The sequence below is a fragment of the Vipera berus genome, assembly GCF_964194415.1.
Source record: "Vipera berus genome assembly, chromosome: 10".
In the NCBI taxonomy this organism is placed as follows: Eukaryota; Metazoa; Chordata; class Lepidosauria; order Squamata; family Viperidae; genus Vipera; species Vipera berus.
In genome coordinates this window covers 23,379,446-23,405,169 of record NC_138213.1, presented here as the reverse complement: position 1 = coordinate 23,405,169, position 25,724 = coordinate 23,379,446, and the positions used below count along the sequence as shown (strand labels likewise).

Genomic DNA, 25,724 nt, shown 5'->3' with positions numbered 1-25,724 from the left:
TAGGGCTAGGGGTTAGGGTTGGGGTTAGGGGTTAGGGGTTGGGGTTGGGGTTTGGGGTTGGGGTTGGGGTTCGGGTTTGGGGTTGGGGTTTGCGGTTGGGGTTGGGGTTGGGGGGTAGGGTTGGGGGTTAGGGTTGGGGTTGGGGTTTGGGGTTGGGGTTGGGGGTTAGGGTTGGGGGTTTGGTGTTGGTTTGGGGGTTAGGGTTTGGGGATAAGGTTAGGGTTTGGTGTTAGGGTTAGGGGTTAGGGTTTGGGTTGGATGTTAGGGTTAGGGTTAGGATTAGGGGTTAGGGTTAGGGCTATGGTTTGGGGTTAGGGTTGGGGTTGGGGGTTAGGGTTGGGGGTTGGGGTTGGGGCTTGGGGCTTGGGGTTAGGGTTGGGGTTTGTGATTAGGGTTGGGGGTTTGGGGTTGGTTTGGGGGTTAGGGTTTGGGGTTAGGGATAGGGTTAGGGTTAGGGGTTTGGGTTAGGGGTTAAGGTTAGGGTTAGGGTTAGGATTAGGGGTTAGGGATAGGGTTAGGGATAGGGTTGGGGTTGGGGGTTAGAGTTAGGGGTTTGGGGTTAGGGTTAGGGTTTGGGGTTTGAGGTTAGGGTTAGTGTTTGGAGTTAGGGTTTGGGGTTTGGGTTAGGGTTGGTGTTTGGGGTTAGGGTTGGGGGTTTGGGCTTGGTTTTTGTTTAGGGTTTGGTGATAGGGTTAGAGATTTGGGTTAGGAATAGGGTTGGGGTTTGGGGTTTGGGGTTTAAAGTTAGGGTTAGGGGTTAGGGTTGGGGTTTGGGGTTAGGGCTATGGTTAGGGTTAGGGTTAGGGTTAGGGTTAGGGTTAGGGTTAAGGTTAAGGTTAGGGTTTTGGTTAGGGTTAGGTTTAGGGCTAGGGTTAGGGCTAGGTTTAGGGTTAGTGTTAGGGATAGGGTTAGGGTTTGGGCGTTGGGGTTTGGGGTTAGGGTTGGGGGTTAGGGGTTGGGGGTTAGGGTTATGGTTTGGGTTAGGGGTTAGGGATAGGGTTAGGGTTGGGTTAGAAAAAGGTACAGGAGCATTTGGGCTCAGACATGCAGATTGTGTAACAGTTTCTTCCTACAAGCCATTAGAATTCTCAACACGAAGAAACCGGAAGTATAAATACTTGTATGTGTAGTTTTTAAGTTTTTAGTTTAGAGTTATGTGTAGTTTGTTGTTCTGCTCTTCTTTTGATTCGTGTCGTCTGATGTAGCACCTTGGTTCTGGGGAAACGTTTCGTTTCACTGTGTACTGTACTGTATATTGTTGAAATGACAATAAAGTCATCTACTACTACTACTACTACTACCTTGGGGCTGAGGCTGATGGCTACGTACTGTGTTGGATTTTTTTGGTGTGAGGGATTGATGATTCTAGGGATCTTTTTCTAATCCCATCAGCTCTAAATTTCCTGGTGCCAGACCTTCTGAAAGGATTATGATATCTGCATTTCTGCTTGGGGGAGAGAGACCTGGCTCTATTAAGAAAAACTGGGCATGCTTTTCTGCCTTTTTAAGATCCTTTGAGGAAATATAATATTCTGCCTTTTTAATATTTCAGGGGGGGGCCTGACTTCCCACATTTGTTTTTGATGAATGCATGCTGGTGTGGGAAGTCTGGGCAAATGGGCAGGGATGGAGGGCAGGGGCGGAGGGCCAGGGGCCAAGCCTTAGTAAGGCCAGACTTGGAATACTGCACCAAGTTCCAATCACCACAATATAAAAGTGATGCTGAAACTGGACTTAGAAATCTGGTCTAGATTTCAGCCCCTTCATTCTTTTTGAGGTGGGGGAGGATCAAAGGGATCCTGCCCATGATGCGAGGGCCCCCCACCCCTGCTTTACTCTCCCACCCATCGCTTTCACTTGCAGGGCTGGGCTGTACATCCAGGTGCAGATGGAGCAACCGGCTTTAAAACAAAAGTTCTTTATTCTTCCAGATTCGGCCATCTAGTTTCTGCTTTGGGTTTTCCTACACGCCTTCCTCCAAAAGCAGAGCGGTTGTGTTTGTCTCAGGTGCGAAAGGCCCCCGGTTCGAAATTGGTCAGAGACGTTTATTTTTCTGAGCTTCTTTCGAGATCGGCTTCCCAGGTCGGTTAAAATTCTGAGAATTTAGCCCCTGGGGGGGGGGGAGGAATCAGATTAAATGGTTGTGGCTTCCAGCGGCCGGCAGGAGGCGCTCCGCTTCTCGAGACTTCCGGTGGCGGCGCGGCGCCAAAGATAGCCGTTTCGGGCTGTCCGCTTCACAGCTGAGTTTTTCCACCTAAAACAGCGCCAATCAGCTGTTTAGGTGGATTTGAAGTCCCCTCCTCGGGAGAAGAGGAGGGGGTGAGGCCCCAGGTAGGGGTTGAGTTCTCCGGGGCCGCCTGAGCTGAAAGCTGGGGCGGCTGAAGGATTGAACTCCCCCGTAGCCTGGGTTGCTCCCAGCTGTTTAGCGTCTCTGCTCCGGGATTTTTGGAGCGGAGCCAGGCGTTTGCGACCACCCCTGCCAGAAGGAAAGACTATGGAGTAAAAGGAGCAGGCAGAGCGGTACAGGAGGCTCAGGTGAAGAGGACTTTTATTCTTACTCTTTAGCTTGATGGACTTTATAAACTTAAAGTGAAAGTGCGCAACAAGTGAAAGTGAAGAAAGATGGCGGCTAAATCTTCCTCTAAAGTTCTTCGGAGTGCGGGAACTTCCCCGGTGCAACAGACATCGTTGCAAGCTCTGCTTCCTCCTGCACCTCCTGTGGCATTGACGCTTAAGGATTTACAAGACGCCTTTGCAAGGCAATCCCAGGTAATTTCAGAAATGCTGGATGATAAGGTGGCAAAGTTGGAGGAGAGAATGGAGAAATTGGAGGAGAGGATGGAAGAGAAGCTTAACGAGAAGTTTAGTGCAATGAGGTTAGACATCTTGTCTAAAGTGGAAAGCGTGGCTGAATGTGTGCAATGTTTGGAAGAAAAAATGGAGGATCTTAGTCAAAAGAACACTATATTAATTTTAATTTAATTTAATTTAATAATATTTGTATACCGCCCTTCTCCCTGAGGACTCAGGGCGGTTCACAGGGCAAAATAAAATACTAAATACAAACATTAAAAAGAGATTAAATGATTGCCCGAGTTAAAACAATTGGAATAAAATTCTAAAACACCAAGTTAAAATTAAGACACCAAAAATAAAAAACCCCACCAATCCCCATCAGGCTAGGCCGGCTTGAACAAACAGAAACGTCTTGAGATCGCGACGAAAGGAGCGAAGATCGGGCGCCATCCGGAGCTCTACCGGTAGCTGATTCCACAGCTCCGGGGCGCCCACAGAGAAGGATCTCCCCCTGGGGGCCACCAATCGACATTCTCTGATCGGTGGCACCCTGAGGAGGCCCTCTCTGTGGGAACGCACAGGGCGCAGGGAGCTTGATGCCGGCAGCAGATGTTCCCTAAGGTACTCCGGCCCCATGCCATGGAGGGCTTTAAACACCGTTACCAGTACCTTGAATCTCACCCGGAAGACAACCGGCAACCAATGCAGCTCACGGAGCAGAGGTGTAACGTGGGAGTATCGGGAGACTCCCAACACAACTCTCGCGGCTGCATTCTGTACCAGTTGGAGCTTCCGGGTGGTCCTCAAGGGCAGCCCCATGTAGAGAGCGTTGCAGTAGTCCAGACGAGAGGACACGAGCGCATGAGTGACCGTGCACAAATCATCCCGGCTGAGATAGGGCCGCAACTGGCGCACCAGGCGAACCTGGGCGAAGGCCCCCCTATTAGAAGTAAAGGTACTGGAGAATGAAAATTTAAGGGACAAAATGGACGGAGAATTGAGTCTTGTTCAGTATCATCAGATGCAGTATGCTATAAGAATCAGGGGCTTAAAAGAGAATCCTAAAGAAGACCTAAAGCAGCTGATTTCTGAGGCTTTGGAAGCAGTATTGGGCCAGCCAGCATCTGAAATAGAGGGATGTATGGATAAAGCTTTTCGTGTAAACTCATGGATTGCAAGGCAGAGGAACCTACCTAGAGATGTGGTGGTCTATTTTACAAAGAGAGCAACTAGAGATGAAGTTATTCAAGCTGCTTATGATACTAAAGTTGTGGTTCCTGAGCAAGAAGTCTTGGTTCTAAAAGAAATTCCTCCAAAGATTTTAAGGAGAAGGAAGGATTTTGCATTCCTCGTACAGGAACTTAAGCAACGTGATATCAAGTTTAGATGGGAGATTCCAGTTGGACTGGTGGTGATGTACGAAGGTAAAAGATACCGTCTGGTTACTGTGACTCAGGCGCGTGATTTTTATAACAATGTTTTAAAAGCAACCCCACTATCACTCCTGGAAGCAGCAAAGGGATCTGGAGAGGGAAAACCTCAAGAGGCTGACGATGGACAGACAGAGGAGAATGGTGCTGGAGGGGATCAAACTACAGCTTCATTGGTGGCTGCTGGAGAGCAGAGGTTGACGCGCGCCGCTGTAAAACGAGCAAGACAAGTACAAGAGCAAGACCAGCAGAAGTTTATGGAATTCTCAAAGCGTACTTATAGTGAAGCTGTGGGAGGAGCGCGGCCCAAAGAAAATATAGGGGCTATTAAAGATGTGCTTCAAAAGCTTCGGGACGCCACGCATGGCGACTAAATTCCTAACCTGGAATGTCAATGGATTAAATTCACCACAGAAGAGAAAGAAAGTTTTTCAATATTTAAAACAATTTAAGATTGATGTTATATGTTTGCAAGAAACGCATATTAGGGTTATGGACCAAAAGTATTTATCGAACTCAAGGTTGGGCACGCAATTTGTTGCTTCTGCGATGAATAAGAAAAATGGAGTGGTTGTCTACATTAAAAGTACTCTAACAGCGGAATTAATTGAAGCAGATACGCAAGGAAGATATGTTATGATAGACTTGTTGTTAGAAGGTAAAAAAACGCTTTTAGTTGGACTGTATGCTCCTAATCAACAACAAGCGGATTTTTTTAGTTCACTTCATACAAAGCTCACTCAATTGGATTATAAATCGTTTATTTTTATGGGGGACTGGAATGGTGTATTGGATGTACAGATGGACAAGACGGGTTCTTTTAAGCGTGCTCCGAGTCATGCCAGATTGCCTAAATCTTTTTTTTAAATGAAGGACGACTTGGAATTGAGAGATATCTGGCGTGACATACACCTACGTGAAAAGGATTATACTTTTTTCTGACAGACATCAATCTTTTTCTAGGATTGATTTTATTTTGTTGACTAATGATTTTTTTTCTAGGATTAAGAAGGTAAAGATTTGTGCAAGGACTATTTCGGATCACAGTCCAGTTTGGTTAGAGATCAATAAGGACAATAGGGATAGGCGCTCGTGGCGCGTAAATGAGAATTTGTTTAGAAATCAGAGAAATGTGGAAGAATGTAAGCAGCGGATGAAGGATTTTTTTGAACTTAATATGAATAAGGATACTTCTATGGACATGGTTTGGGATGCCAGCAAGGCCTATATGAGAGGGGTGTTGATATATATGAATAATAAATACAGACGTACTTTGGAAGCCAGAAGGAAAGAACTGGAGAATGAAATTAGGGAAAAAGAAAAGGTCTTAATTTTGAATCCATCGGATGTAAAGACTAAGGAGGTTATTAAGCTATTAAGAGGACAATTCGATAAATTGATGGCTGATCAAGTGGCAACCAACTTGCGGTTTGCTAGGCATAATACTTTTTACAATGCTAATAAGCCAGGTAGATGGCTAGCTTATAGACTAAGGAAAAAGCAAAGGGCTTCTAATATAGATAAAATTGAACATAAGGGAAAGGTTGTGTTTCAACAGGATCTTATTAAGGAAGCCTTTGTGGATTTTTATTCTAAATTATATGCTAAGGAAAAGATTAATGAAAAAGACATTGATGTATATTTGGAGAATGCTAGCATCCCGGTTCTTACGCAAGTACAAAAAGAGGAGATTAACCAGATGATAACAGAAGAAGAAATTCTTATAGCAATTAAGGAATTGAAGTTGGATAAAGCGCCAGGTACGGATGGTTTGACTGCGGTTTACTATAAAAATTTACAAATGGAGTTGATAAAGCCATTAAAGGAACTGTTTCAGATAATTCAGAGAGGGGGAAAGGTGCCTCCGTCTTGGAGAACTGCTTTTATCTCTTTGATTCCGAAGGAAGATCAAGATGCTACTCAAGTTAAAAATTATAGACCGATATCACTTCTAAATACAGATTATAAAATATTTGCTAAGGTGTTGGCTAACAGACTGATGAGGGTTCTGCAACAGGTGATTCATGGGGATCAAACTGGGTTTATTAGTGGTAGGCAAATGAAAAATAATGTGAGGCATATAGTTGATGTGTTAGAGTTTTTGGAAAGGAACAACCAGATCCCTGCGGCGCTAATTTTCTTAGATGCTGAAAAAGCTTTTGATCAATTGAATTGGCAATTTTTGATGAAAGTTTTAGATAAAATGAATTTTGGGGATAAATTTTTGCAACCAATTAGGGCATTATATCAAAAACAAACGGCCCGAATAATAGTTAACAATAGTTTGACTGAAGCATGTAATATTGAGAAGGGCACAAGACAAGGGTGTCCGTTATCACCTTTATTATTTGTTTTAACATTGGAGATATTATTGATAAAAATTCGGAACTCCGGAAAAATTAAGGGTATTCAAATTAGAGATCAGGATTATAGATTGAGGGCGTTCGCAGACGATCTGGTTGTTACAGTGACCCAGCCAGAAAATTCTGTTGTGGACCTGATGGAGATAATAAGGCAATATGGGAGGGTTTCTGGATTTAAAGTTAATGCACAAAAAACTAAAATTCTGGCCAAAAATATGACAGTATCGCAAAAGGCTCTTTTAGAAGGATTAACTGGATTTGAGATTGCTAAAAGGGTCAAATATTTGGGGGTGTTTTTGTCACCCTCTAATACAAAGTTATATAAAAATAACTATGAAAAACTATGGGGTAAAATACAAAAAGAAATGGAGAGTTGGGAAAAATTGCAATTGTCTTTGTTGGGAAGAATCGCAGCAGTGAAAATGAATGTCCTGCCTAAATTTTTATTCTTATTTCAAATGATACCGGTTCTTAAGAAAGATTCTAATTTGGAAGAATGGCAACGGGGTATCAATAAATTTGTTTGGGCAGGGAAAAGGCCACGAGTTAAACTTAAGATTATGTAGGATACTCGTGAAAGAGGTGGTCTTAAAATGCCCAATCTTAAATTATATTATGAAGCTGCTGCGTTAGCAGGGATAAGTGATTGGATTAATTTGACACAAGAGAGATTATTAAATCTTGAGGGCCACGACTTGTTATTTGGCTGGCATGCGTATTTGTTGTATGATAAGAAGGTAGATAATGTGTTTAAAGTGCATATTTTAAGACAGGCATTGTTGAGAGTTTGGAAAAAGTATAGATACAAGCTAGACTGCAAGATACCATTGTGGGCTATTCCAAAACACGCAATAGAAAACATAAATGTTGGTTTTAAACATGACGTGACTACGTATAAGGAGATTTTAAGCTTGGAAAGAAGTGTATGGTGTTTAAAATCGTATAACTTCTTGCGAGATGAGAAGATTGTTCAAACCTGGTTTCAATATACTCAATTACGGGCCAGGTGGAAAGAAGATCAGAAAACTGGTTTTGCAATGACTGATGAAAATTTGATAAAGCAAATTAGAAATCAGGGTCCAGCACATATCAAATGGATATATCTTGCATTGATAGAAATTGATTCAGAAACAGAATTGGTTAAAGACTGTATGATAAAATGGGCCCAGAACATCCAAGAAGTTATTACAATGGATACGTGGGAAAAGACCTGGGTGAGGAACGTAAAATTTACACAAGCTCAAAACTTAAGAGAGAACTTTTATAAAATGTTTTATAGATGGCATTTAGATCCTAAAAAGCTTGCAAGTATGTATCTGAATTATCAGCCAAAATGCTGGAGGTGTGGTGGTGAAGATGCAACATATTTTCACATATGGTGGACTTGTAAAAAGGTCAAGGCTTTTTGGATAAAAATTTGGTGGAATATGCAGAAGATCTTCAAGCAAAAGATAAAGTTTTGTCCGCAATTTTTTTTGTTGGGTATAATTACAGGTGCTACTGTTGTGGACACTAAGTTGATGTTAAATTTAGTTACAGCAGCAAGACTTTTAATAGGTCAGTATTGGAAGAAGAAGGAGCTGCCGACTATAGAAGAATGGACTTTAAAGGTTTCTGACCTGGCAGAAATGGCAAAGATTTCGGCTTATTTGAAAGATCATTCGCAAGAACGTTATATTAGGGAGTGGGAAAAATGGATTGAATATATTCAGAAGAAATATGGGACTAAAAAGTTTCACTTAGCATTTGAATAAGTCTTCCTTTCTTTTTTTTCTTTTTTCTTTCTTTTTATATGTAATATTAATATTGCTTGTAGTTATTTTATATGAGCTAGAGAGTGATAGATTTAAGAATTTATTGTTGGTAGCATATGGATGTTTATGATTGTTCTTTGTTTTTATACCCTGTACTTAGCTCTGGGAAGTGGGGGGGGAGGGGGGAAAGGGGGGGAGGGGTAGGGAGGGACAGGTTGGGGAGGGGGAATGGGGGATTGCTAAAGATAAAATGTATTTTAAAACTTTTCAAAAAAAAAGGAGGCGCTCCGCTTCTCCCATCCCAGCAGGGGCATTTTGCCCGCGCTGCTCCTTCGTCGCCCCTCCCTCAGTCAGAAGGGGCCGCGGGAAGACACGTGTAGTAGAGCTGTTGCTGCCAGCCGGGTCTGCCCGGGGTCTCCGGATGGCGGGGGCGCGAGGTTTGCAGTGGCGCAAGCAGGACTGCAGCCCCCTCCGGGCTGTAAATGCGCTTTTCACAAGCGGAGGCCGGGAGACGCGCGATGCTAACGCAGGGGTAGGCAACCTCGGCTCTTTTATGACTCGTGGACTTCAACTCCCAGAATTCCTGAGCCAGCTATGCTGGCTCAGGAATTCTGGGAGTTGAAGTCCACGAGTCATAAAAGAGCCGAGGTTGCCGACCCCAACTGTTCCGCCTTCCTCACGACGCGTTGCTCTCGGACTGCCGAAGGTGCCTTTCCAGGAGGCAGCCGGGCGTTCTTCGTTTCGCTTCTCGTCCAAGGAGCTTCTTCAGCCTGGTGGAAAAGCCCCTCTGGGGGATGACCGGGGCCGCTGAGACTCTCCGCAGGCGGCCTCTTCCGAAAGGAGCCCGCAGCCCCCCCCTGCCCCCGCCCCGCCAACGCCGCAGGAGGGGCTCGCCCGCGGACCCCCCGCTGCCCCCTGGCTGCGCTCCGAGGGAGCCCGGAAGGGAGCGGCAGGAGCCCGCCGCGCTGCCCCCCCCAGGCGGCCCGGCTGGACCCCGGCCCGGCCCCGCGAGCAGAGGGCGGCGGCGGCGTCTCCGTCCAGCCCGGCGACGGGTCCCTGTTGCGGCGGGCGGGGCCGAGCCGAGCAGCCCCGGGAGAAGCGGCCGCGAACCGGCGCTGCGCTTTCGGTCTGCGCGCGGGCCGAGCCCGGATGGACCCGCGGGGCGGCGGCCGAGAAGGCGTCTCGGAAGGGCGTTTGGGGAAATTCCGGCCCATCGGAGCAGCCGGAGATTGAATGGAAAACTCCGCGTCTGGAGATGCTAACGAGCTCAGCAACTGATCTGATACAGTCCATTGAGGGCCTCTCAAATTAATATTTCTATAGGTGCAGTTCTGGTTTCGTTTTATCTTTACTGAATTACCTTAATCCCTTCAATGACTCTGGTATTGTAAGCAAATAAGGCAGTTCAGTTATTTTTAAATCTCTGGAAAACAGGTCAATATTTTGAACCTTTTTCTTCTACTCTGTGGCAGCTAGCAGTGCAAACGACTAGATAGCATAAAATCAATCTTACTTCTACTTGGCTTGTATCTTCTACTGTGTGTAGATAACTCACGCTTTTTTTTGCACTCTTGTGCTGTGCACTACATTAAAAGACCACACAACAGAAAAAACTACAGCCGTTTTAAGCAAATCAAATTTACTGTATATATAGAATCTTTAAAAAAACAGTATTGCTTAAGAGTTTTCACTCGCTCTAATTTCTTTTGGATTTTTGCTGAAATTCTTCTAAAGATACAGTTAAACAGTTTGGTGTGTAAAAATGTGCTTTTTCTTCCATTCAGTCATGTCCAATTCTCACAGACAACCTGGACAAGTCCCTGCAGTTTTCTTGGCAAGGTTTTTCAGGAGTGGTTTGCCGTTACCTTCTTCCAAGGGCTGAGATAGAGTGACTGGCCCAAGGTCACCCACCTGTTTTTGTGCCTAAGGTAAGACTAGAACCCACAGTCTCCTGGTTTCTAGCTTGACGCCTCAACTATGACACCAGACTGGTTCTCTAAATAAAGTGTAAAAAATTGTAGGGGGTCTCTAATGGCCAGCCCTCCGTCTCAGCCCCCTTTCTTCTTAATAGCAGAAGGCGAGAGATTGCTTGGAGTGGCTGGATGATCCAAGCAAATGCGACCAGCAAGGAGCCCTTCTGGACTTGCAGCGTGCACAGACACGGAGGCTCGTCTGCTTCGTCTAGTTGCGCTTCTCTTTTTCTAGGATTTCCACCGACAGAATCTCTTCATCCCCAGCAGGGCTTGGACTCATGGAAACCCGAATAGGATGGTCAGGACACCTGGAGGGCATCGTCTCAGTTCCGCAGTCCTCGGGCTTGGAAGCAGCTGGCGAAGCATGGCTGGCTGGTGACTTAGGGACAACTGGTGTGGAAGCGGCAGCCTGAAAGAGAAGTCGGTCAGGTTGGGAGTTGTGTAAGGGGTCTTGGTAGGAAAAAGCTGCTTGCCTTAAAATGGGGGGAAGCAACACCTTGGTTCTAGAGTCCATCCTTCTAGACAGGGCCCAGAGCAATGTCCCTGGGCGTGAATAAGCCCCGAGATGTTTCATCCACTTGGCTCCCTGCTCAGCTGACTCTTGGGTTAGTAGGGTTAATTATTTATTTATTTATTTATTTATTTATTTATTGATTGATGGGATTTATATCCCGCCCTATCTCCCGAAGGACTCAGGGTGGCTAACAACAAAACATATAATAAGTACAGAAATCAAGATAAAAATAAAATTGAGAACATCAGTGCAATAAATTAAAATTAGAGAATTTAAAAAATAAATTAAAAATACTAAATATAAATTAATTAAAATGCCTGTCAGTCTAGGTCAGCCTGGTGGAAAAGGAGTGTTTTGAGGCCGCGGCAAAAGGATTGGAGGTTTTGGGCCATCCGAAGCTCAGGGGGGAGCTGATTCCATAGGACTGGCGCTCCCACAGAGAAGGCCCTCCCCCTGGGGGTCGCCAGCCGACATTGCCTAGCTGACGGTACCCTGAGGAGGCCTTCTCTGTGTGAGCGTACTGGACGATGGGAATTTGTTCCCGGCAGCAGATGGTCCTGCAAGTATCCCGGACCTAAGCCATGTAGGGCTTTAAAGGTAAGTACCAGCACCTTAAATCTCACCCGGAGGGCAATTGGTAGCCAATGCAGCTCACGCAGGAGGGGTGTAATATGGGAGTATCGGGGAGCTCCCATCACAACCCGTGCAGCTGCATTCTGCACCAACTGAAGCCTCCGGGTGGTCTTCAAGGGCAGCCCCATGTAGAGAGCATTACAGTAATCAATACGGGAGGTAACGAGTGCGTGGGTGACTGTACGTAGGGCATCTTGGTCCAAAAAGGGGCGCAATTGGTATATAAGACGAATCTGTGCAAATGCCCCCCTAGCCACGGCTCCAATATGATCTTCAAAACTGAGTCGTGAATCTAGGAGGACGCCCAGATTGCGTGCTCTATCAATGGGAGGTAACATCTCTCCTATAGTCAGAGATGGAACCTCTTGGACTAAACGAGATGACGGTATGTACAGCCACTCAGTCTTGGCCGGGTTGAGTCGGAGCCTGTTTTCTCCCATCCAAATCTGTACCGCTTCCAGGCAACGGGACATCGCATCGAGGGCATCACTGGGTTGGTTCGGGGTGGAGATGAATAGCTGGGTATCATCAGCATATTGATGATATTTCACCCCGAAGCTACAGATGATCTCTCCCAGCGGCTTCATATAGATGTTGAACAGGAGGGGCGAGAGCACCGAACCCTGAGGCACTCCACAACTAAGAGGCCTAGGGCTTGACCTCTGCCCTCCTGCCAACACCGTCTGCGAACGGTCCGAGAGGTAGGAGGAGAACCACCGCAGAACGGTGCCTCCCACTCCCAGCCCCTCAAGACGACGCAGTAAGATACCATGGTCGATGGTATCAAAAGCCGCTGATAGATCTAATAGGACCAGGACAGAGGAATAACCTCTATCTCGGGCCCGCCAGAGATCATTCACCAGCGCGACCAATGCCGTCTCCGTGCTGTGCCCGGGTCTGAAACCCGATTGGTACGGGTCTAGATATTCAGCTTCCTCCAGGACCAAAGAGAGCTGTCGTGCCACCACGCTCTCAATGACCTTCGCAAGGAAGCGAAGGTTGGAGACAGGACGGAAGTTGTTTAAAACAGCTGGGTCCAGTGCCGGTTTCTTGAGGAGGGGCCTTACCACCGCCTCTTTCAAGGCGGCAGGGAAGTACCCCTCATTCAGTGAGGCATTGATAACTGCTAGGAGCCAGCCTCGTGTAACCTCCCGGGATGCATAGACTAGCCAGGAGGGACACGGGTCCAACAAACATGTGGCGGCACTTAGTTTCCCCATGATCTTGTCCACTTCATCCGGAGTCACAGGATCGAACTCTTCCCAAATGTACTCGGCCAACTTCATCGTTTTCCTCTCGTTAAATACTGCCCAGTCAGAGTCCAGACCAGCCCGAATCTGAGCAATTTTGTCCACCAGATATTTACTAAATTCCTCAGCCCGTCCATGTAGGGGGTCCTCTCCCGTCTCTTGACTTAAAAGGGAGCGGACCACTCTAAATAGGGCGGCCGGGCGATTATCTGCGGACGCAATGAGGGTGGTGAAGTAGGCGCGCTTTGCCACCCTCATTGCCACAAGATAAGATCTAGAAAAGGATCTTAACTGTGTTCGGTCAGACTCAGACCGACTGGTTCTCCAAATGCTCTCTAGGCCCTTTCTCTGGCGCTTCATCTCCCGCAGGTCCTTGGAGAACCAAGGAGCGAGTTAAATTAAATTAAATTAAAATGAGATTGAGACGGGAGCTGGGATGCTGCAGAGCAAAACGCCCATGGAGCAGCAGAAGCATTCCTGGAAGATAAAATTGACCTCAGCCCCAGACAAGATTTGCTCATAAAGAGGAGCAAATTTGGTAGAATCCACCTTAATGAGGGGGGGAAAGTGAAGAATCATCAGCATCATCCCAGTCAACAGTTATTTTGGGACCGGGCGTGCTCAGCTGCTTCGTGAGAGCACCTGACACGCACTCCCAAAATATGTGCCCACCCCCTCCAAATGGGGGGGGAATCTCATTGAAGGCTCAGCTATGATTTCCTCCATTCTGGTGTCTCTCAGGGGTTTACTGTGCAAGCTGCAATTTTCTGGGTTCATGTAACGCTTGAGCCGTGGTTCATTAATTTTTGGCTTGCTGAATCACAACCATGATTTAAAAGCTGTAGCAATTATATCCATTAGTGGACCAAGCCCAAGGTGAAGAAGGTCAGAGGGCTCCAGCCCGGCCAGGCCGCCTGCGGCGTTTCCAGCGCACCTGCATCGCCTTCAGCTCCTTCAGTTTCCAGCGGAGGTGAGCCAGCCGGCCCTTGCCCCCCATTCTCCCTGCAGCCGCCAGGGCGGCTTGGAAGAGCTTGGGGGTGCCAGCTCTCGGAGGGATGATGAGGACATCTTTGGGCAGCCCCTTTTGTTCTTTGGGCTTGGTGCCCTTCAGCATTCGCCTAGAACAGAAGAGAGGCGCAGAATTGGATCAGCCAGATCTGTAGGAATAAACTGCGCGTAACGGACTGAGCGAACTCTTCTCATGCTCCTCCTCTGATCTTCCTGCAGAGGCTCCTTGTTTCTTTGGAGTTTTCTTCTAAAGTAACTTCCAGATGTTACTGCCCCGTGTGAGTCACCAGAATCACTTGGATAGTGAGACGTGTGCCACACATCTGTTTGCAGTGAGAAAACATAGGAAGAGTGCAAATAGAAGAAAAATCTTTTTCCCTCTTGGGGCAAAGAGCTGTATAGTTAAACCTCATATGGAAACTCTGGTAGTCCACAGAATTGTGCTAATCAAGATCAGCCTACCTGTTGTTTCCATGAAATTGGGGAAATCATCCAAGGTATCAAAAACATGGATAATTGAAGAAAATAATTTAAGCAGCATCTGAAGTGAATCATAAAGGCCGCCTCTAATAGCAACTCTTAAATATAACTCGTTCCCTGCCATTCATATATTGAATCCCTTCCCTGTCTTGATCTGTTAGCCCCCCTCCCCAAATTTGTCTTGTTTCATGGCAGGTATGAGGAACCAAATAAAGCCCGAAGGGCTGAAGGTCTGTTATCTGAACTGTCAGTTAGGCAGAGCGATGGGCAAGGAAGTTACCCCTGGCAGACAAGGGTGTTCTCCTGACAGATTTCCAGGGACAAAATCAACCTAACACAGAGGAGAGGAGGAGGGAGGGGGAGGGGAGGGCTGGAGGGAAGGGGAAGGTTGAGGAAGGGCGAGGAGACCAGATCACACAAAGCAGATCAAACCAGATCCGGTCAGGCAGGAGAGGAAGGCACCAACTGATCCCGACAACAGACCTGGCCTCTTGGAAAATAAGCTCCTCACATCGGCTAGCGTGAGCCTCTTGGAATTGGATTGATTGGAATGGCATAGAAAGGAGAGCAAATTGATTAATGAATCAAGTAAAATAAACCCTTGAGCATCCTACACCTCACCTGGCTTTCTTCCGCAACAGCTTTTGGGACTCTGGATAGTGCACCAGAATTTCATTCAAATCCTTCTTATCCAGAATGAAAAGGTTACTAAATCCATGTGCCACAACATTAGCGGTACGTCGATTTCCGCCTCCCACAGCCAGTAAACTAATAGAAACAGCAAAAATACAATCTCAGCAGCCAATTTCTCATCTCCTACAGAAAGGGGCAGCAACTTCATTCTGCCTGTCTCCACCGTATCTTTTCAGTAACAACAAATGCAAGATCCAGTAATCCAAACATTTCCTCAGTTCGAAAGTAGAAAACCTCTGCAGCCAGAGCAGTGGCTCCGTCTGTCGCGAGGCGAAGGCAGGGCTGCGCTGGCAGGGACTGGCCTGCTCCTGACTCCTGCTGGCTGGGCAGGCGGGTGAGGGAGGCCGGCGATGGGGGGGCCGGGATCCTCTTCTCTGCTGTTTGCCTGACAAAGGGCTTTTTGGAGGGAGTCTGGGCTTGTGTGGCCAGGCCTTGAGACCTGCACTTGGTGGGCATTCTAGCTCTCCCGGGGGCATCTTCCTGGCTGCCACCTGCACGGCTCTGCCAGAAACAGCAAGTACTGGGCAGGGGGGACCAAGCCGGGCCAAGAGTGCAGCTCTTGAAGCTTTCTAAGACGAAACTGCGCCCTCGTAGCTGTATGGGAAACCTGGTGTAGGGTCTCCTGCTTGGGCAGGGGGTTGCACTAGATGACCTACGAGGTCCCTTCCAACTGTTACTCTGATTCCTCATGCCTTGCGATACAAGTAATCCTCAATTTATGTCTAACTCTGCAAAGTTATGGCAGTGCTGAACAAAGGGGCTTATGACCAGTCCCCAAAGTCACAGTTGTTGCAGCGCCCACATCACAGGACCAAAATCGGGGTGCTTAGTTGCCCACTTGCACTGAGGCCTGCGGAGGGGTGCTTCTATTCCCCCCGCCCACCCATCTCCCCATCTATGTCCTTTTTGCACCCCACCACCCAGTTGACTCTCGCTACCTTCTTCCTCCTTCCTCTGACTAAGCTTGCCTGGCCGGGCCTTTTGCAAGGCAGTTGCCGGCTGCCCAAGATTTTCTTTACAAGATGGCAGCTGCTCCTGAGGCCTCCTGTGGCCAGCAGTTTCCGAAGCCAGGCCAGACACGTTTTGTCAGCAACAGGAGCAAGAAGCTGCTGAAGGCCTGCTGGGCAGGTGGGGTGGCTGGAGTCAGAGCGGCTGCGGTTTCACGCCATGCTTCTGCAGCGTTCCGGGAGGGCTTTGTGCTGCTCTGCACTGTAGCTCAGCGACCTCTTGCAGCCCCAGAGCTGCAGTGTGGCAGGCAGCCCCAGAGCGAAGGCAAGGTGCAGGGTACCCAAAAGGACAGAGATGGGGGGAGATAGGCAAGTGGGGGCAGTTGGAGAAGGAGCTGTCCCTTGCTGACGCTCAGGGCAGGAAGGGAGCAAGCCCCAGATGGCTTGAATTGGGGTGGCTTGGCTAGCAACTGATGAGATTCGGATAACAATGCCGCTGGGGATTGCTCTCGCTAAGAGACGTGCTCAGATGACGTCAAGCTTTACAACCACATCCCTTAGCAATGAACATCCTAGTCCCAATTGTGCTAATAGGTTGAGGAGTACTTGCATCTGATGTCTTTCGGAACAGAAGTCTGAGGCCCGCCCACTGTAGCGTGGGAGACGATGGGGTTTGGTGAGCAAAGGATTTGAAGTTGCTCCTCCAGTTGCTGCTCTGTGTTTAGCCAATTTTTTCAATCTGAAGCTGCACAGCTTTAATCCATTCTATAGGTTAAGAAAGTCAGTCTTTACTGCTTACTGATCTTGTGCAGCAAGATCGGTAAGTTCTGGGACCCTCTTCTTGGCACCCCAAACATTTCCCAAGAAGTCCCATAGCTGTTGTCTAAACAGAGAACTGGATCTAGTCAGTGTCTTGGTGCCAGCGGAAAGTGCCCCTCCCCCCTTTTCTGCTTGTCTAAGCCATCTGCACTTTCCCCAGGCAGACAAGGAGGGGCTGAGTAGCCGGACAACTGGGGGCTGAGTAGCTACATCCCATTGAGTTACCCTGAGAAGCTGAAATTGTCTACCACACCCAGCCATTGTTGAAGGGGGGGGGGCGGGGATTCAAACTTTGCCAGGAGTCATATGTTCATTGAGTAAGGCACTACTACTGACCTCTATGGTGCCAGGCCATAATAGCCATGCAGCCTCAAGATAACCTGAGGGGGAGATGGGAAAGGACCATCCTAGATTTGTGGGGAGAAACTGGATACAGAAGCTTAATTAACCAAGATCTTTGCTGCTGGAGATCATCTCGGCGAGGGTTAAACCTTTGGCCTCTTGCAAGTCATCCAGCTAGCAGGCTAATAAAGGCTATTTTACCTAATCTCTAAGACTGGCCATGGCTGGATTCCATTTACCTCAGTTTCTCCCTATTTATTCCAGCTACCAAGCCCGGTTTCCTCCAGGCAAGATGGTTTGAGAGTCAGTGCAGCTTTATTCAAGCATTTCTTTTATTAGGTTTATGACCTGCCTTTCTACTTGTATCAATGTTCAATGCAGCTTATAAGTTTAAAAATGTTCAAAGCAAACATTAAAATTAACTATTAAAGACTAAGTGAAAGGATGTTTTTTTGTATTTTTCTAATCCTGGAGATAGGAGATGGTGCAGTTTTCTTGGGAGATGAGCCTCCAGAGGCAGCAAGGCTGTCTTCAGAAGAGCTGCTCTGATGATGGAGACCCACTTGCTCCCACCAAGCTGCTAGAGCAGGGGTCCCCAACTCCCACTCCGGACTGCAGCATGCCAGCAACCGGTCCACACAAACAAGCAACGCCCCCTCTGTGAGATGCAGGCAACAGAAAAAGCCAGAGACCCTCTAGTGCACGGAAAAACCTCTCTCCATGGAACCGGTTCCTGGTGCCCAAAAGGTTGGGGACCTCTGTGCTAGAGCCTCTCATTTTGCCTGGAAAGTCACCAGGAACAGCATCGTGGGTTCCTGGTTATTGTACCTGTCAAGGGTTGCTTACATAAAACTATGTCTCGAGATGAGATGCCTAAAGAACAGTCTTGTGGCCTAGATGCTGGATTTGGAAGGGGAGATTCAGATGATGGCTGCCCTCCTTGCCCACACTGGACCAGTCCCGTCACGGGCTTGTTGCTGTGAAATGCAGTTGGAGAAGCTCCCCTGAGCCTCGGAGAAAAGGCAGAAGAGAAATGCAGCAGAGGAGAGAAAAGGAAGATCAAACGGTTGGCCTGACCTTATTTCTCCAAAGACGGAGCCGGCTTTCAGTGTCACGAGCACGGTTTTCCCATCCGGTCCCCCAAGCACTTGGACTTGTCCCACCTGAATGATGTACATCTCGCGGCCAATCTCTCCCTAAAGGAAAAACAAGGAAAAAATGGATCTGAGCAGTTCTGCCCCCCTGGGTCCTTCGGCTCTGCAGAGTTGAGGGTTAGTTGCCTGAACTTCATTAAGGTTCCCCTCAAAGGGAAGAATAATTGGCACAACTTTTTCTTTTGAAAATCTTACGCAAATTATTATTGTAGTTCATCACACAGTCAGCCAGCTGTTCAGACTGGATTTGGGATTTTTATCCCCCTATCGAGTCCTTCCCAAAGACCTGGGATAGACAGAGGTGGATGTTTGATGGTGTTACAGATCTCGTCGCAGGACACTAGCTGTTCTGAGCAAAGACGCCTTTTGCAATTGACTGAGGGTGAATTTGTCGATCGTAATGGTGTTCAGTTGTTTTGGGATTGTACACTCAAGGCGCCTATGACTATTGGTGCTACCTTTGCTTTATTTTGCCACCCATCTCGTGATTCAAGGTGACTTTGATCGGAGTTGCCTTGAAATTATAACTTGTGCATCCTAGAAAGTTGCATCTGCAGTTGCAAAATGGAAATGCAGTATTTCTGTGGGCTGGATAGAGATTTTAACAAGGGAAGTGTTACCAGAGCAACTTAAGGCTTAAAGAGGCTTATAGAGACGGTGATGTCTTCAGGGGAAGGGCTGAGCTCCCATCCTTCCCAGTGTAGGCCCTGGAGAGGTTGTCCGAACTGGTCTGTGAGGAAAATTTGCAGCACCAAACTTTAGACAGGAAAAAGAACTAATTTGCCATCTCTTCATTCTTGTGAACTTAGGGTCAGCAACTGTAACTGGCAAATAATGACCAGGAAAATGAATAAAATGAATAATTTGAAAATGAATAATTTGTATATTGTATATTTGTATATTTGCAGATAATCCTACTTTGGATGTTTTTTGTCCTGTTTTCATTTGTAACTTCTGATTTTCAGAGGAGAAAGAAGAAATGAATTCCCTTTTAAAGAAACCAAGCTCTTCCTCCAAAACTCTGTATTATTTTGGCTCTGCTGCTTCTGCTTTGCCATTATTTTAGCTACTGGCTCGAATGCTGCTTTCCCTGACACCTAATCATTAGGGATCGTGTAATGGCTGTGACGATGGCCAACTAGATTTGGCTACTGCAACCAAGCAGATCTAATTCCACTGACATTCCCCCACTTAAAAACAAACGCCCCAGCGAAATCTTTGGATAATGCCTGCTTCAGTGGCATTGTCCAAAAAAAGCACAATGCGGGGAGTGTGAGATGCAGAACACCACCTATGCCTGGGAGCCTCCCTTACCATGCTGACTGAATTCTGCTGCAGAATTACTCGCTGGTTACCTTTTTGCACACGTAGTCGTTAGGTAGGTACACCACGGATCGCAGCCTCTTCAGCATGTCAAAAATCATTTGCCGATCACAGCCCTGCCCCAAAAGAAGGAAAGAAGGCTTGGAGTCTGCTCTTTCGGCCAGGTAAGTAAGAGGAGCCCGGAGTCAGCTGGCAGTACCTGGAAAAGCGGCACTTTGCTCACAATGCTGTAGTTTACATCGATCGCAATGTCCAGCTTCATCTTTTCGGGAAGCTGCATGAGCAGCTCTGACTCATCTGCAGCGGGGGAGAGAAGAAAACCTGTCTTCTGGCCTCGTGTTGCAACAGAAGAGAACTGGGCCAGGGTATCTGTGATGGACCCCATCCCGGAATTCCCCATCCTGAGCAGCCTTGCATTTGCTCAGGTGGGAATACCAGCCTCCCGTGATGACAAACGTCTCAAGGCTTGGTGGCTCTTTTTGCCTCCAGAAACCTGGAGAGGGCCGGCAATGAGCTGCGCTGTGAGTTCAGCCGATTCTCAAGTGATGGACAGAGAACCAAGATTACAGTGCCAGCTGGATAAGAGGGAGGTAAAGGCTCTCACCCCCACACTCAAAATGCTCCCCCAGCATTTTAAATTATTATTTTAAATAACATTTTCACCCCAGGAAGAATTGGATGTAATACAATACATTGGATGTGCACTACAATAAAGATTTCCCTGCCCAGTCATGTCCAACTCTATGGGTGGTGCTCATCTCCTTTTCTTAGCCAAAGAACCAGCATTGTCCGAAGACACTTCCACGGTCATGTGGCCAGCATGGCTATACGCCAAAGGCACATGGAACACTGTTACTGTCCCACCATGCCTGCTTTTGAATTGCTAGGTGGGCAGGAGTTGAGGCAAGTAATGGGAATTCACCCCTCTGCCTGGCTCTCGGGACCCAGGCTATCAGCTTTCCAGCTGACAAGCTCAGCATCTTTAACCCCCGGGCCATTGCATCCCCTCCACAAAACAGGAAAGAAAGGGAATGCCAGGAGGCGCAAGAAGTATTTTTCCCCAGCTTGTGCAAATAAAATGTTTTCAGCTGTATCCCCAAAGTGTCTCCGTCAGCCTTCTCAGCAGGCAGCAAGAGCGGGCTTTGCTTAGCCAGAAGAGCGACTCTTTCACAGGTAAATGGAATGAATTCTCGGAGGACCCTTTGGACCCTGAGCCTACAGCTTTCAAGTGTGAATAATAAAGCCCAGGGCCGAGCCATTTGTCTCAGTGGTACAATTTAGAAAATTGACTAGATTTTGGCATTGCTGGAGCTTCTGCGCCATTATCAAGGGCTGCATCCCGTTACAGGAATCCTGCCAGAGATTGCAAGAATCACCGCAGCGAACCGGCCCACCCCATGGCTGGAAAAGAGGACCCACCACTTTTCTAAGCCCCGCAGCTTCTGCAAGATCTTGTGACATCAGAGGACAAGAAGGCGGCTTCAAACGGTGGGTCTAACCATACAGAGGAAGAACCGTCTCCAGAACAAGCAAGGGGAGGGTGTTTTTTTAAAAATTGGGATAGGGAAGTGCAGGTTCTCAGGAGAAGGACCACCCCTGCAGGTCTGCTGATGGACAGGAGACCATCTCCCCCCACCCCTTGCAGGCTTCCTTTCTCAGCTGACGATCGGCTGGGAAGCCTGTTGGGCAGGACTGCAGAGGCAGGAGAGGACTGCTCTCCCCTCTAGTTCCTGCTCTCAGGGTTTGCTTAAATGCACAGATTTGGGTTAAAATGCATTTAAATGCATTAAAGTGCTACACCTAGTCTGCCGCAAGGAGTGTTTGCCAGGGAGGATCAAAAAGGCAAGATGGCAGCAACATTATGATGCACATAAAAATGGGCAGGACATTTGCCATCACCATCTTCTCTATACCTCTACTTGTAGCCACCAATAATTGTAATTACACAACAGAGAAAGACCAAAGAAATCCTTTGCCTCTGAAAATAAGGTGCTTACCCAGCATGCCTTGGGAATGCCAAGTATATTCATACCAAGTTTTGATTCGGTTCTGAACTGAACGGGGAATTCTGTAAAAAGCCATATATTTTACGGTATTATCCATGCAACTCCGATAGTACGATTGTCCTGCTGTGGCAGCACCAACAACATCCCTCATCTGTATAAGATTTAAAGAAAAGGACAAATGGGAGAACAGTATTCTACGGTGCCAACAGTCACGACTCGGTTGATGGAATTCACTGGGCTGCGGCAGGTGATTCAGATGTCAAAGAGGCCTTCAGTGCTGAGATGGATTAGCCATTAGATACATCTGAAGAGCTAAACCTAACAGGCTGAGAATCTGGCTTGTTTTTGTTAGGCTGGGACACAATATCTGAAGGGCAACCCTTCATTTAAGGACAGTTCAAAGTTATAATGGCTTCAAAAAAAGTTATTTATGACCTGTACTTACACTTAAGACTCTTGCATCACTCCCACATCACATGATTGCAATTGAGGCGCTTGGCAATTGCCCTGCATTTATCACTGGTTGCAGAGTCCTGCGATCATGCAATTGCAATTTACAACCATTTTTGCCAATTTTTGGCAAAAAACACCCATTGGAAAACCTGGATTTGCTTAACAACCATGCTGATTTGCTTAACATCTGCCATAAAAATTGTCAAAAAATCAGGTCCAACTCAACAACTGCTACGGCTTACGATGGAAATTGGCATTTCCATAAAAACCGTGGTATGCAGCAAATGAGAAAAGAAGGCAGCAGTTTTCCTAACCCAGAGAAGGTGTGAAGTGAGAGCCCACCTGACCGATCATCACTGAGAAGGCAAAGACGCCTGTGAAGTAATTGAGCAGCTGAAAAACAATCTCGAAGAGGTTGTGGGGCTCCGGCAGCCCTCCGATGGTGATTAGCGTCTTGACAGCCCAGTAATAACAGCGGATGTAACTGCCAAAGACAAAGCACAGGAAACACACAAAGGTTGTGCACATCTTCCTCCCTGCCCCTTCTCCAGAGACGGGCGGCCAGTTGCCCGTGATGTCTACCTGTTTCCTCTGCCGTCGTAGACCCAGGCGGAGGAGCCGAGTCCCTGGAAGGAGGAGGCCCAGTAGTACAAGCAGGTGTTCAGGTGCAGGCTGAAGAGCAGGTAGGCCGTGATCCTTACCACTCTGCCAAGAGGGCAAAACAACAACCCTGCTAAGGATGGGCTGCTGAAGTCCCTGCAAGACCTGAGGCTGCCTGTGTCCTGCTCCTCTGCTGCTTCTCGCACCCCCACCCCACCCCACCCCCGGAGGGCATTGCTTGCCCTGTGTTGCTCCCAGAAGGAATGCAAGAAGCAGGAACCTCAGAGGGTGCACGGAGAATCAGGTATGGCTGGAGAGGAGCATCCACATGGCCAGGTGCAGCCCAGCTCTTCTAAGCCAGCCAAGATAGCGAGATTGTCTGCAAAGGGCAGGCAAAGGGCCAAGATGCCCCCCCACAACAATGCACTCACAGCTCTGCCTGGCTGCTATGTAAATTGTGCAACACACACACACACACACACACACACAATACAGGCACTGCTTCGATTGCATATCACAGCTGCCATCTTGGCTTTCCTGACTCTGTCCTGCAGACAAATGGGGGGTGGGGCGCTCCGGTTTGAGTCTGGAAGTTGCTCCTGGGCGTTCAGTGCCTTTTCCCTCTTGCAGGGCCCAGGGTGTTCCTCCTCCTCCTCTCCTCCTGGTCAGAGTGGCAGTCATGAGCCTTTCTTTCCTTAGTTTCTGTGCATACAGTCGTTCTCTTGATGTTATGAGGGATGGGGATGGGGTGGAGGAGGGGCGCAAGAAAACCAGTGGCCTCCTTCTCTTGTTTCTCCTTGTACAATCCTTTCAGTCGGGGCATCCCGTCCCACAGCAAGGAGAAGGCCTCCGAGGCAGAGGCTAAAGGCCAGGTAGCCTCAGGCTTTAAAATTGGTCTGGGGTTTATGCTCAAAAAGGTCACAGATAGTACAATCCTTTATGGATCAACATATCCAGCTCCCAGCGGCTCCTCCAGCCTCCATGTCAGCCGAGCTTCCCAAGCTGTTTCTAGAGGTGGCCCTGCACAAACTGCGTTATTTAGTCTGTCTGAGGATTTCTGCTTTAAATTCAGTTTACCTCAGCATAAAGGTAAAGGTAAAGGTTCCCCCGCACATGCGTGCTAGTCGTTTCCGACTCTAGGGGCCGGTGCTCATCTCCGTTTCAAAGCCGAAGAGCCAGCGCTTGTCCGAGGACGTCTCCGTGGTCATGTGGCCGGCATGACTAGACGCCAAAGGCGCTGTTACCTTCCCACCGTAGTGTTCCCTATTTTTCTACTTGCATTTTTACGTGCTTTCGAACTGCTAGGTTGGCAGAAGCTGGGACGAGTAACAGGTGCTCAGCATACCATAATATTAACAAGAGTGCTGGCCTTTAAAGTAGAAATCTCCGCTCTTTGGCTGCAATAAGTGGCTTGTAACATTGGAAATAAAGTGGACACACATTTTGATTCTACAAAACCATCGTGTAGATTTTCCTGTTGCTATTTCTTTTAGAGAGTCGCATGTCAGATTTTCCTGTTGTTGCTATTTACTTTAGAGAGGTTGCATGTCAGTCAGACACGTGAGAGAACTGCTCCCTGCCCAGAAGGAGAGAACCCACCTGTAAACATAGGCCTTGCTCAAAATAGCTTCCAGTCGATTGTTAAACTCGAAGAAGGCCAGGTACTGTGAAAAAGAAATAAAAGTCCCAGTGAGCTCCAGAGAAGATTCTGCCCACAGTTCACGAAGGAAAGGAAAGGAAGCCACGGGTGAAGTGTTCAGGAGGAGCACGGAAAGGGACCAGTCCCTTGGGAGCTCCTCTGGGTTGACCTTCAGGGTTACGCCAGCACCTCCTTCCCGGAAGGTGCAAAATCAAGATGGCACAGGACTGACCTTTAGGCAGCGAGGCAAGCGCAGGAGAGGATGAACGCCAACCTTGAAGTACAGGAAGTCCAGGGGAAGAAGGCAGAGGGCATCCATCTGCAGAGAGAAAGAGCTTTTCTGGCATCCCATTGACAGACACATTCGACCTGCGTAATTCATTTGTAAAGGTTAAACAAAATTGCAAACAAAAATGTATATATCTCAGAAATATGCATTATAACATATGTTTTTGAGCAAACATTTTAAAAGTGATCAGGTGTAATGAATCAGATTTTACCATTTTACAAAGAGAGCAATTAACAGAAACTAATTTTGAAAAAGATACTCACCCATCTCCCCTTCACTCAAAAGATATCAGTGATCCGATATTCCCAAATTATATATGAATATTATACTGTATACAATTTTTACTGCACATAACAAGAAAGACATTAAACATAAACCTTACATTTGTAAACTTCTTATGTCATTGTTACAACAACCCAAGCAGATAATATCTCTACTATGACAAAGAATTCAGCATCCAGAATACTGCTGATCATATGATGGAGAACAATGTTTCACTCAGATGATTTTGGGGGTCATTTTAATTAGGGGTAAATTAAACAAAACACTACACACCTTAAAGCGACGGGACTTCAGGTAATTCTTCCTCATGGCTCTCTTATCAGTCTAGAAGAAGAAAGAAAATGCAAAAGGGCAGCACCTGAAACTCCAAGGGAAACGGAATTTATGTGTCCTGGTCTGGCATCAAAATCTGCTGCACAAGAATTGCTGCTCTTCTGAAGCTTCTTAAGTCTTGCAGATTGTTTATGCTCAGTGGGGTTACTTGCCTGTTGCAGATGGAACCTCGTATTATAAACCTAAAATAAATGTCTTGGGAAAGGCTTGGGAAAGTCTCAGTGGTCACTGAGGTTTTTGCAGCCCGGATTTGGTAGCTTATTTATGGATGAAGGGCTTAACTGCTTCAGGTATGCTCTCAAAGCAGGAGTCAGAACCCAGACACAGCTTGGCTTGCTGAGTGCCACTTACAATAATATCTCCTTGATGGACAAACTGCAGGCGGACCTGAAAGACGGCGATGTCCAGAAGGTAGATGAGATCACAGAAGTAGTCAGTAGCCATCCAGTAATAGACATTCTCAGATGATTGATATGGGAAAGCCCAGCGGACCGGAATCAGCCAACAGTTCCAGTTCCATGCCAGGACCACAAGTAAGAGCCACAACACATACATCAGATCTAGAAGAGGAGGGAAGCCCAGGAGATACTCAGGACTCTTGTGGAGCTTCCCTCAAATTCCCATCTCCAGGTGCAAGAACAAC

At 47.4% G+C, this 25,724-nt stretch overlaps 1 protein-coding gene across 1 annotated transcript in view; it reads right to left on the bottom strand.

Moving 5' to 3' along the window:
- Window positions 1–10,043: 10,043 nt before the first annotated feature.
- CNGB1 (cyclic nucleotide gated channel subunit beta 1) overlaps window positions 10,044–25,724 on the bottom strand; it is a gene marked incomplete at its 5' end in the record, with an annotated part of 65,346 nt that continues 49,665 nt past the window's right edge. The window contains 13 exons of the mRNA XM_081335688.1: window positions 10,044–10,725; window positions 13,648–13,831; window positions 14,823–14,969; window positions 18,080–18,198; window positions 19,512–19,595; window positions 19,679–19,776; window positions 21,477–21,636; window positions 22,281–22,422; window positions 22,521–22,643; window positions 24,138–24,202; window positions 24,410–24,496; window positions 25,022–25,072; window positions 25,433–25,641. Of these exons, the coding sequence (XP_081191814.1) occupies window positions 10,525–10,725; window positions 13,648–13,831; window positions 14,823–14,969; window positions 18,080–18,198; window positions 19,512–19,595; window positions 19,679–19,776; window positions 21,477–21,636; window positions 22,281–22,422; window positions 22,521–22,643; window positions 24,138–24,202; window positions 24,410–24,496; window positions 25,022–25,072; window positions 25,433–25,641 (1,670 nt within the window). The 3' untranslated portion in view covers window positions 10,044–10,524. The remainder of the gene's footprint in view (window positions 10,726–13,647; window positions 13,832–14,822; window positions 14,970–18,079; window positions 18,199–19,511; window positions 19,596–19,678; window positions 19,777–21,476; window positions 21,637–22,280; window positions 22,423–22,520; window positions 22,644–24,137; window positions 24,203–24,409; window positions 24,497–25,021; window positions 25,073–25,432; window positions 25,642–25,724) is intronic.